General features: G+C 42.3%; 1 protein-coding gene across 2 annotated transcripts in view; it reads left to right on the plus strand.

Annotated features, from left to right (window-relative positions):
* LOC139253160 (ankyrin repeat, PH and SEC7 domain containing protein secG-like) overlaps positions 1-11,583 on the plus strand; it is a 117,126-nt gene extending 105,543 nt beyond the window's left edge. For both annotated transcript variants that reach the window (XM_070873465.1, XM_070873487.1), the window contains 2 exons: positions 5,868-6,029; positions 11,424-11,583. In XM_070873465.1, coding sequence (XP_070729566.1) covers positions 5,868-6,029; positions 11,424-11,545 — 284 coding nt within the window. In that variant the 3' untranslated portion in view covers positions 11,546-11,583. The remainder of the gene's footprint in view (positions 1-5,867; positions 6,030-11,423) is intronic.
* Positions 11,584-12,567: the final 984 nt, after the last annotated feature.

Raw genomic sequence — 12,567 nt, forward strand, 5'->3', positions numbered from 1 at the left:
GAAGTCATTCTCAGTGATTTTAAAATAAATTACTCACAAGTGGAAGACTGGACATCCTTATTAAAAATACTTATTCTTGGTGATAAACCCATTTTCAGCTGTATTATTAAAACTGCACCAAGTTATCACTCCTCAGTATATCTAGAAATACGTTTTAATGGAAAGAAAAAACAAGCGATTACATTCTATTATGCTGCCCGATTGTGCTGGTTCATGGAAGATTTTACGTTTGTGGTATTGCAAATTAATTTTAGCGGAAGCTTGAAGTGTAACCTAGCCAGTGCAATTTCATCAAATTCATTCTTTTGGTGCAATTTCCTGATTGCACCTAAAGCAGAAACTCAACCCTCTTATGTTCTTATAACTAGTTGGACAACCTGTTGCATCAACTGTACCAAGCCCAATTAAAATAATAACATGCAAGGCAACCAATGTTAGCATTAAATCTGGGTGCTTCTGGTCAACACAGTGATATAAATGATCCAGTAGCTTGATGAAGCAGGAACAAACCTTTATTGATTAGCAAGAGAAAACTTTAAGAATGCAAGGTTGCATGGAATCCAAAAAAGAACATTTGTTCTATCAACAACATTCCACTACAGACCATATGCAATTTGCTTGCCATAGGTTTTACCTCACCAATTTAATCACTTGAAGAGAGGCTCTGCAATCTTCTCCTTGGTACCCAAATACAACTGAGCAAAACACCACAATATTTATCTACAACATACCTCCATTACTCAAACATTGCCTGTTGATTTCCGCAGCTGATGATTTAATGATGCTAGCTGCAGAGGAACAATTGTGTTCCATAGAATATTTAATTACAATTATCCATATAACCATCAATCTATTCCTAGTTGCTGCTGGGAAGAGCATTTTCTATTTATCAAAACTTTCTTTTGGCAGTTCCCATTGAGTCCAGCCAATGTTTGCTGAAAATATAATGGGCTGGACTTCCAACTTTTACCATTTTGGGGTGCAAATTGGGGCGGAGCGCAAAGATTTGCATCTAGAAATAGTTTGCATCCTTATGTATTTTCGGCCAAAAAGTCATCTGGAGGAGTGTTGGCATAAAGTCAGGCGTTTCACACCCGACTTTGTGCGCGGAGCCGAAACTTTCGGCGGTGAAGGAGGAGGCCATTTTGCACATGCATATTGGTTTTTTGTTCCCTCATGCTTTCTTTTCTGGTCTCAAACGCAAATGCAGGACACGGCAACTTCCTGCGTGCATGCGCATTTAAACTGGCCCACTTCTGCTGAGATGGAGGATCAGGAGGGATGGCAGCGCGCTTCAGCCGGGAGGCTAGTAAGGTCTTAGTGAGTGCGGTGGAGAGGAGATGGCCCACATTCCATCTTGCAGAGGGAGCCAGACCACACCCTCCTGTGTTTAAATGCATATGGAGGGACATTGCAGAGGAGGTCTCTGCTGCAGACACTGTGCCCAGGACTGGTACATAGTGCCGAAGATATCTCAGCAACCTCACGTGGGTCGTCAGGGTGAATGCCATTTTTATCTTTGCATGCCTCCATTTCTTATTAGATTAATCTCATATACTATTATTTATGATTTGTCTGGTTCCTCTCAACACTCAAGGGGGGTGCCTTTGACAATGCGTAACAAAGATGAAGGCTTACATCGGCAACCATTGGCTTTAAATGATCTATCCACATTATTTCTTGCATTAAATTCTTCCCTGTCAATGAACTCCACCTGCTATCACTTTCTGAAAATTCACATACATTTCCCATAGTAGATGCGTAAAACCAGCGAATACATACTGACAAAGCACATGCAACATCGCAACAGATTGAAATGAAGCTTATATAACACAAACACAGTATCACCTATTCTACTGTGATTGGCATATGTGGCCCAACAGTCGAGAGACCCTTTTTGAACCATTCCTATTTTTCTCTTTACAATCGAAGGGAGCAGCTGCGGACAGGTGGGGGTCCGCCTTAAACTCTTCCTCTAATGGACGTTGAGAAGACGGTCTCTGCCCTTATCGGAGTGCCAGGTCGGACAATTGCTGGGGGCGATGCTGAGCCCCCCTCGGGAAGTGAGGTTATGTACATGGATCGCACTACTGAATCCACTGCATTGCGAGATATAAAGATGAGGCAATGGTGGACACTAATCCGGCGGATCATCTGAGCCCACCAGTTTAACACTCTGGATTAAGCTACTCAGGGGACGAAGCAGAATTTATGGGGTTTGTGGAATTGGAGACTCCTGGTCCCAGTGGCATACAGCAACGCAATGCTGGGGTAGAATCCCGCAGGCTAGGTGACTGGTAACGCCGAAGAAGAGGTGCCCCAGTCAACAGCTGGGCCTTCCAGGCCAGGAGCTGGTCCAGTGTGTCCTCAGATGTGGTCTCCATTGTCTGACCCCCCCCAACATAGCAGCCCTCTATCAGCCTTGTTGTAAGCCCTGAGGCCTCATTGAAGAGGAGCAGCAGGCATGGGAAGGGGGGAAAAGTCTCTCCAAAATGCAATAATGGCTTCGAAGTCATCATGGAGCCTTGACATTTTGTCCACTGCAGGATGCAATTAGTCTTTTCAGAACATTTTGTGCACTGCAGGATGAGGTTATTTTGCTCCAAATATCTTGTGAATTGCAGGAAGCAGTCATGTGTCCATATGTGATGAACTATTCTAATATGGTGGGGATGGGGGGGGACATGGGGTGAGGGGCAGAGATTGAGAGGATTACATGTTGGTAAAAATTGTTCTTTGATCTTTGACATTGTGCAAATGAGACGCAAGACACCAATCATTTGTACATTAGGCATCATCATGATCATCATAGGCCGTCCCTCGGAATCGAGGAAGACTTGCTTCCACTCTTAAAATGAGTCCTTAGGTGGCTGAACAGTCCCAATATGAGAACCACAATCCCTGTCACAGGTGGGACAGATAGTCGTTGAGGGTAAGCGAGGGTAGGACAGGTTTGCCGCACGCTCTTTCCGCTGCCTGCACTTGATTTCTGCATGCTCTTGGCGATGAGACTTGAGGTGATCAGCATCCTCCCAGATGTACTTCCTCCATTTAGGGCGGTCTTTGACCAAGGACTCCCAGGTGTCAATTGCACTTTATCAGGAAGGCTTTGAGGGTCCTTGTAATGTTTCTTCTGCCTACCTTTGGCTCGTTTGCTGTGAAGGAGTTCCAAGTAGAGCGCTTGATTTGGGAGTCTCATGTTTGGCATCCGGGCAATGTGGCCTGCCCAGTGGAGGTGATCATGGCGGCATAGAATGGCGAGGCAAGGCTCACACCTCCCCTTCCTCATTCAAGCAAACCGGTCAATGATGAGCTGCCAATGTAAGGCTCTTGCAGCGGCCACATCTCCATGCTGCCTCTCCTGTTGTCTTGGTGCTTGTATGGCTTCCTCGCAAGACGACTCTTCCTCCTCCTCCTGAGGTGGTCCTGCAATCCCTACTGGCAATTCCTGTCCCCTCATGATGGCTAAGTTGAGTAGCATGCAGCACACCACAATGAACTCGGAGATCTGCTGAGGGGAATGTTGAAGGCTGCCTCCAGAGCGGTCTAGAAATCGGAAGCGCTGCTTCAGCATGCCAATTGTCCAATGATGTTACGGGTGGCTACATGGCTGTCATTATAGCGTCGCTTGGCTTCTGTGGCAGGGTTCCTGAGGGGCGTCATGAGCCAGGTGGCCAGGCCGTATACTTTGTCCCCAATCAGCCAGCTCTGACCTTGTCTTTGTCACTGAAACATGCATGACACACTGCTCTCACGCAGGATGAAAGCATCATGTGTGCGCCCCTGGATTGCGGGCATTGACTGTGAGGATGCGGTAAGTGTGGTTGCAGACCAGCTGAACGTTGAGGGAGTGGCATCCCTTTCTGTTTCGGAAGACCTCTGCATTCTGTGTTGGTGCTCGCAGGGTGACACGCGTACAGTCAATCGCACCCTGAACCTTGGGGAAGCTTGCAAATCATGCAAAACCTATAGCCCTATCATTCTGGCTGTCCCTGCTCTTTGGGAACTTTATGAAGTCCGTCCTGCGTACGTACAGTGCCCTTGTCACCTGGCGAATGCAGCAATGTGTGGCGTGCTGCGAGATGCTGCATATGTCCCCTGCTGCTGCCTGGAACGAGCTGGAGACATAGAATACCAGCGCCGCAGTCACCTTCACCTCGACGGGCAGTGCAGTCCTGTTGGAGCTGGTAGGCTTGTAGGTCAGCCTGCAGGAGCTGGCATATCTCTGTCGGCACTTATTTTCTGAAGCGCAGCTTTTGAATCCACTGCACATTAGAAATGTGCAGGTATGAGCGATGTTCCCTGTAAACTCGTTGGGGGTAAGGCCTCCTCCCCAAACGTCTGTGACCGCTTCGATTCCATTGCAAACCAGGGACAATAAGCCTTCCAGCTTGAAGCTGCCTGCCAATAGCAACCAGCATGATTTGCTGCCTAACTAGCATTGCCCCATTGAAATCTCTTACTGATCTTGAAAACAAAGGGTTAACTCGTAGCACTAACACAGCTTTCTGCACGCAACCGTGGCAGTCACTGACAACTGCGATCTAAGATTCTCCAGCCTTCCTTTAAATATGGTACCTGTTGCACCCTAGGACCGCGTGTTTCACCTGGGGCGTTAGCATAGCCTTGCACGATGATTAACGTCATCCCGTAGATCAAAACGGAGGGCGGGGTGATAAGATTTTGTCCGCCGCAAAACTATTGACGAAACTTCCGGCCGATCCCAAAATCCTGGATGCCCCGTTTGAAGCCCAGGAGCATCTTTTTGTGCCCCACCAAGGCGCGAAACAGGGCGCAAATTAGCGGTAAATCCAGCCCAATGTTTGTAATAATTAGCAAATTTCATTGCCATTTGCTTCGACCATCCTCAAAATATCAGCATTCAAACTTAGAATAGCTATAAATCTGCCTAATGAAACAATCTTCATACATTTACTAAGCATTACTATTATTTGACATATGAACCTTAATGGGAATTTTTGAATTTCTCGCAGGATATACTATTTATTGATGCCTGTTAGTATATAAAGGCTATGAATTAAGAAGTGAGATACATTACTTAATTATCTACTTTGAATGAAAGCATCTCCATATATCATATCACACACCTGTGCAATTGACCCATTGCCTGCTCCTTTTGGCCTGAAAATAATTAATTGTTTGGTTGAAAAGTTAAGATGCAATGTTGATGTACATTTGTTCATGGTCATTTGCTTCTCTAGGAAGTGACCAACAATTTCTGAAAGGTGCTTTTTTTATGTGGCATGGGAGGAAGAGATGCAGGGCTCATGCTAACACCATGAGGGCAGGGGAATTGTGTGAATCGAATAGGCAGAGAGCCCCTATTGAAAAATAGGTCTTTGCGGGCCAGGTAAGGTTGGCCCCGGATAAATGAAAGGGTTATTTTGGGTTCCCTCTCCTGAAAAACAGTATCAAGCAGATGCTTGGCCACTGGAGTGTTGCTCAGTCACATTATGGTGAGGCCCCCAAATTATATATTTTCTGGTGCCTTAATGATTTTTATGCATAGTTTGTCTGGAGACTCCCAGCACTTCAGTTGCTAGCTGGCTGTATTAGGTGCCGAGCACACCCTAAATCTCCATGCCCAGTAATACAAGGTGCCTGTCCCTGTATGAGGATAGTTTCTTTTAAAGAGTGAAAATACCCTACACATTAGGCAGTCTGTTACACGCTGTTATGGGTACTGGAACATGTGGGTTTGAACAATAATTAACAATCGGGACAACATGACCTCTGCTTATGGCACACTTGGCTGTTGTGATATTTGTGTATCAAGACCACTTTGGGGAAACAAATTTTTTTCACATTTTCTTACTTGGTACCTGTCTATATTCATTTATTTCCAGCGAATATTGAGGCACGAACTTTTGACGAACTGCAGACCCCATTCCATTTTGCAGCTAAGTATGATGCAATAAATGCTCTTCAGTACTTGCACGACAATGGTGTGAATATTCATGCTGTGGATTACAAGAAAAGAACTCCATTGTATCTGGCAGCACTTTATGGTAATTTTCAAGATGAGTAAAACTGAATAATGATTAGTCAATGCAATACATCGGTGTGCCAAGGTTGTTCTACATGGAGTGATGAGATGTATATTTGTGCTTACGGTTATTAGATAAGATGCTTCTTTGGAGGGAAAATTGGAGGATGAGTCAAACATGCCTTGCATCAACCACTTAGAGTTAAAATGGAATAAAAACATAAAATGCTGGAAATACTCAGCAGATCAGGCAGCATCTACGGAGAGAGAAACAATTAACATAAAGTCGATGAACTTTCATCAAAACTGGAAAATAATGCAAAGGCCTGGCTACATGTATATTTCAGCTCTACTGACTATTGCAGTAAACAACATTTAAAGTGCCCAGCCAGATCTCAAAGATAGATATTAAAAATATAGCAACTTTTTAGTAATGATTTTGAATATGACTAATCTCCCTATTTGTCACAGTAGATTTCTGTGAGCTTTTATCATAGAATCATAAAATGGTTACATTAGAAGGAAGCCATTCGGCCCGTCGAGCCCATGCCGGCTCTCTGCAAGAGCACTTCAGCTAGTCCCACTCCCCCACCATTTCCCTGTAGCTCTACAAATATTTTTCCTTCAGGTACTTATCCAATTGCCTTTTGAAAGCCACGGTTGAATCTGCCTCCACCACCCTCTCAGGCATTGCATTCCAGATCCTAACCACTCGCGTAAAAAAGTTTTTCCTCATGTTATCTTTGTTTTTTTTGCCAGTAACCTTAAATCTGTGTTGTCTGGCTCTCAACCCTTCTGCCAATGGGAACAGTTTCTCTCTATCTGCTCTGGCTAGTCACCTTGTGACTTTGAGCACCTCTGCCAAATCTCCTCTCAACCTTCTCTGCTCTAAGGAGAACAATCCTAGTTTCTCCTGTCCATCCGCATAACTGAAGTCCCTCATCCCTGGAACCATTCTCGTAAATCTTTTCCGCATCCTCGCTAAGGCCATCACATCCTTCCTAAACTGCGGTGCCCAGAATTGGATACAATACTCCAGTTGAGGCCAAACCCGTGTTTTATAAAGGTTCATCATAACTTCCGTGTTTTTATATTCTATGCCTCTGATTATGAAGCCCAGGATTTTGTATGCTTTCTTAACTGCTTTCTCAATCTGCCCCGCCACCTTCAACGATTTGTGCACATATACCACAAGGTCTCTGTGTTCATGCACCTCTTTTAGAATTGTACCCTTTAGTTTATATTGCCGCGCCTCATTCTTCCTACCAAAATATATCACTTCTCACATTTCTGCGTAAATTTCATCTGCCATGTGTGCACCCTTTCCACCAGCCTGTCTATGTCTTCTTGAAGTCTATCACTATCCTCCTCACTGTTCACTATACTTTCAAGTTTTGTGTCATCTGCAAATTTTGAAATTGTGCCTTGTACACCCAAGTCCAAGTCATTGATATAAATTAAGAAAAATAGTGGTCCTAGTACCGACCCCTGGGGAACACCACTGTTGAGGATGGGGGAGCGGAATCTGAGGGGGATATTAAAATCGATCAATTTGCTTTACCACCCCTTTCCTCCTGTAATTGTGCTGGTTACCATTTTAACTGCTCACTTCAATTAGGAGCAAGTGGGTGCCTCAAGAAAATATGCAAATTAGATTCTTGTGATGTAATTTGAACTCAGCTAAGGGCACTCAGATCATAGAGATCTATGTACGATTGTGCGTAGTGAATTCCAATAGGTTGCTGAGCTTGGAGATTGTTCCTGTCTATTATTGCTTTACTCACCCTAGGCCATTCAGGAGCAAAATCAGGTTGCACTTTTTCACACAAAGCATGGTTGAAATTTGGAATTCTCCCCCCAAAAAAGATTGTCGATGGTGGAATGATTGGAGCTTTCAAGACTACGACAGATAGGTTTTTGTTGGGTACGGGTATCAAGGGATATGGAGCAAAGGCGAGAGTTGAGCTGGAGATCAGCCATGATCTAATATGAATGACAGAGCAGGCCCGAGGGGCTGAATGTCCAAATTCTGTTTCTTATGTACCTATGGTTCTATGTACACCTCCCAAGTATTTGCATACTGCGTGGAAGTATATGTACCACGACCTTCCCTAATATGTATCCTGTCAATGGTGATAAAATATTTTTTTTAATTGAATAAGAGGCCCTTTCATCTATCAAGCACAGAACATGTAGAATCTATCCCATCATGGACTACTCCATCTATTTGATCTCCTGAAGAAGGGAGCCCTGAATTTCCACAGGGTTTTTCCAGCCTGCCATAACTTCAGTGGAAGATTGGTAAAACTTCTGAAGAAACAGCGTAGACAATTGTTTTCAACTGTTTCACCATTTTTCTGGGGATCTGCTAATGTTGAAACAACCTCCAGAGGAAACTCAGGCCCAAGTTATGCAAAAGTATTCTCTCATTTTAAAGGCAATTGAAACAAAACTCCAGAATATTGATCGACCAAACTTTGCTGAAAAAATGAGGGCGTGTGAATGACGCACACCATCATTAATGCGCAAATCGGCCAACAACTTGTAGAGAGGAAGAGATATCTTGTGAATTGGCACAAGTTGCTAGATGACTTGTGTCACTCTGCCGTGTGATTCGCAAAAACAGCATCTCATGCTTAACCTCCTCATAATTTTCATGAAGTTGCTGTATTTGCACATTAATTGCCCATTAAACTTGCCACAGGAAGTTAAGTCTAGTAACTAACAGTGTAAGTACCCTTTTAACAATGTGATTATTGTTCGTGACCGCCAATCAATTTCTCTTGCCCAGAATTTAAACATGCTGGTCTCATTACTTCAGATTGTGAATTGTTGTTGGAAATTTAAAACATTTTACTTTTTTCTTTTCCTTTCTGTCTCTTTTTTTTCTCTCTCAATCCAATCTTTCTTTATCTCTTTTTTTCTTTCTGTTTTAAGAAAAAAATTGAGTCCCTTAGGTCTGTCTGTTCAAAGATTTGAAGCTGATTCCGTGTTACCCGTAATAACTGACCTTTGGGTCATAGGCATGGCTCATTTCTCATTCCTTCTCCTCACATACAGGTGTATACCTGCCCAGATCAGTTCCCTTCCTGACCCTTCTACACTGAGAATGACCCAAATCCACTAGGATATACCCCAAGAGCCGGAACTACAGAAAGATCTATCCGATCCTGTATCTTTCCAACCCCACATTCTACCCAATCAGGAGCCCGGCAAGGTCTATGGCCAGCACAGGCCTTGGGTCTCCCTTATCTGAGCGTTAGCTCAAGCTTTTTCTGTTTCCATGGTGATGATATAACCCAGGACCTTGATGACGATGGGTTTTAATTAGAATCTGGTTTTTAACATGCTTTAACTTAATTCTAACAGGAATAAGACCAATTAATAAAACTATACTAACTTACTATAAACTATAAACTGGCAATCTTAGTATTAAAATACAGTCTAGCAAAGCTGAATACTGAAAATTAGTTAAAAGGAATTTATGCTTTGGTGACATACTTTCCCATATACAAGAACCAGATATGAGATAAGACTGAGACAGCTTGAAGCCGCTCTAGTTCTTTTCCCTAGCCTTTCTAGCAAAAACAAGGGCGATTCAGCTATAAACAAGGCCATCCATGATGTAACCAGCACCTGCTGTCTGAAAGCTGTGGATTCTGCAGAAGAGCAGTTCTAACAAAACTGGTGCCATTTAACTCTTGCAATGTTTAATCCCTCTAACCCTCAAAAGCCCATTTTCTTACACTGTACCTGTATTGACATTAATTCGCCCAGTCTAATTAACTCTCCTTTTTAGTCCTTTTTCTGTTTATTTCTCAGTCCTTTAATCTCATTCATTACACTGTTTGTCCTGTTGTTCACCAAGATCTCAGATGCCCTGTTGCCTTTGTTGCGCCTTTATCGGATTGTACTTCCAGCAACTTTGTGGGCAATTTTTTTTTAAACCTAAACATACACGAACAAGTCTACCTAACAGGGTACATTGCACGATGTTCTGCTCAAGCAAAATCTGGCCCAATATATCTCTATTATTAAGCCCTGACCTGCTTTCTCCTCAGATAGCTCTTTTTCCTTCCCTCCTCAGCTCCAGCAACACAGCAGCCATATGTCTACAGAATATTTGATATATGTCTTTATATATCCTTAATCTTCAACCCTATTGCAAAATAGATTTTTTCATCTTTGCTGAAAGAGTTGATCAACATTGACTGCCTTTGCCAGGAAGCTGTTTCAGGGATCTAATATCTGTGAGAAGAAAAATAAATTGGTAGATTTTCTGTCCTTTACTGTTCCTGCATGGATGCTTAATACACTCGTATAAAATTCTTTATATCTTTTTTAACACATTTGTATGGAATGGTGAGGAATCAAGAACAAGGGAACATACTCTTAAAATTAGAGCTAGGCCATTCAGGAGTGAAATCAGGAAACACTTTTCACATCTACAGTTGGAAAATCTATCCTCTAATCTCTAGTTTTACTTGTTAATTTTATAGTCTGAATCAGCCCTTTAATTTCTAGTTTTGGTTGTTAATTTTATAGAAAGAAAGACTTGGCTTTATATAGCGCCTTTCATGACCAATGGACGTCTCAAAGTACTTTACAGCCAATTAAGTACTTTTGGAGTGTAGTCACTGTTGTAATGTGGAAAATGCCACAATTGTGCACAAGCAAGCTCCCACAAACAGCAATGTGATAATGACCAGATAATCTTTTTGTTTTGTTGATTGAGCGATAAATATTGGCCAGAACACCGGGGATAACTCCCCTGCTTGTCTTCAAAATAGTGCCACGGGATCTTTTACGTCCACTTGAGAGAGCAGACTGGGCCTCGGTTTAACGTCTCATCTGAAAGACGGCACCTTCGACAGTGCAGCACTCCCTCAGCATTGCACTGGAGTATCAGTAGAGATTTCTTTTGTGCTCAAGTCCCTGGTGTGGGACTTGAACCCACAACCTTCTGACTCAGAGGCGAGAGTGCTACCCACTGAGCGACAGCTGACACTGAATCGCCTCTTTAATCTCCAGTCTTGCTTGTTAATTTTATAGCCTGAATCAACATTTTGATCTTTTTGTACTTCACTGCTTTCTTTGAGTAAAACAAAGTGAAGAGGTCACTAGGAAGCTCACTTTAGAGCAGGAAAGGGAATGTCCACAAAGATAATGTGACTTCAGGACATCACAGATAGCAAAATATTTCAAATATTATTTACCATGGTGATTTGGATTTGTGGTGATGTTATGGGAGGATACTTTGATTTAAAAATTACTCTCACAATTACTTATCGGGTAATTCTGTCAAACACATTGGTGAGCAAAATACATTTATCAACATTGTACAATGACTAATGCTTCAGAAGACGAGTTCCTTTTCATCATGGAGTTGTCATAACGAAACATTTCTTTTTTTTAGGTCGAAATGATGCAACAATGTTACTCTTGCAGTTTGGTTGCTATGCTGGTGCTACAGATACTCATGATCAAAGTTGCTTGAATATAATCTTGCTCAAAATGCCTCATGTGGTGAGATGTTAAAACAATTTCGATTAGCTGAAAAAGTTTTTGACTTCATGGAAAGATGCTTAATGTTGACTTTTAGCATTTTGCAGATATGTAAAAACAATTTAAAAGAATCCTTGTGATTTAAGTGGTCACTTCTAGCAGGGGCGGATTAACCATGGAGCGGATGGGGCTACAATCCCAGGCCCACCAAAGAACATAGGCCCACCAAATATATATAGGAAAAAGAATATAATACCTCCCAAATAGGCTGAATAGAATAGACAATAAGAGAGGAAAAACAAGACTGAGGAAGATAGATTCACTTGTTTATACCTATATACAGAAGTACCTATATACACTAATATATGCAGAACAGAATATGTACTAGCCTGTTTTATTTCACATGTTATTGAGAGAAATTTGCATATATGTATAGGAATCTAGTATAGCAATGTTACCAGAACCAGAATATATACCTACTTGATACAGAATATATGCTTTCATTGTTGAATATACTGGCCTATGTTTTCATACTCAGAATCAGAATCATATACATAATGTAATGAACATGAACAAACTTATCTGTAGGCCCTTTGTTCTGATGAAGGGTCAATTATAGGCCCATTTTGATCAGTTTGTCCCAGGCCCATCAGGTCCTTAATCCGGCCCTGACTACTAGAAGATGTTTGATTGCCTTTTTGTAAGACTTGTGAGACAAAGTTCCTCTGTCACTCCTATTTGTAATGAGAATTGAACATCTGGTAGTGACTCATCATTATTATTAACAATTTTTGGTCCCATTGACGGTAGTTCTAATACATTTTCCTGTTCGTCACATGACGCAAGTTACCCATTTTTCTTTTTGTATCTCTCACATACTGCTGGAGTGAACCACTTCTAGGCCATGAACAACTGGGATTAAATCACATGATGACCTGATGTCTTGACATTCCCATGTGATCAACGCTACTATCTGGCTTGCCCTAAAGTATCAGTTCATTTTGTTTAGCTGTGGAAAACATTTGCTGATAGTGCACAAGATTTCTTCAGTTAGT

The sequence above is a fragment of the Pristiophorus japonicus genome, chromosome 1 (assembly GCF_044704955.1).
Source record: "Pristiophorus japonicus isolate sPriJap1 chromosome 1, sPriJap1.hap1, whole genome shotgun sequence".
NCBI classification, from domain to species: domain Eukaryota; kingdom Metazoa; phylum Chordata; class Chondrichthyes; family Pristiophoridae; genus Pristiophorus; species Pristiophorus japonicus.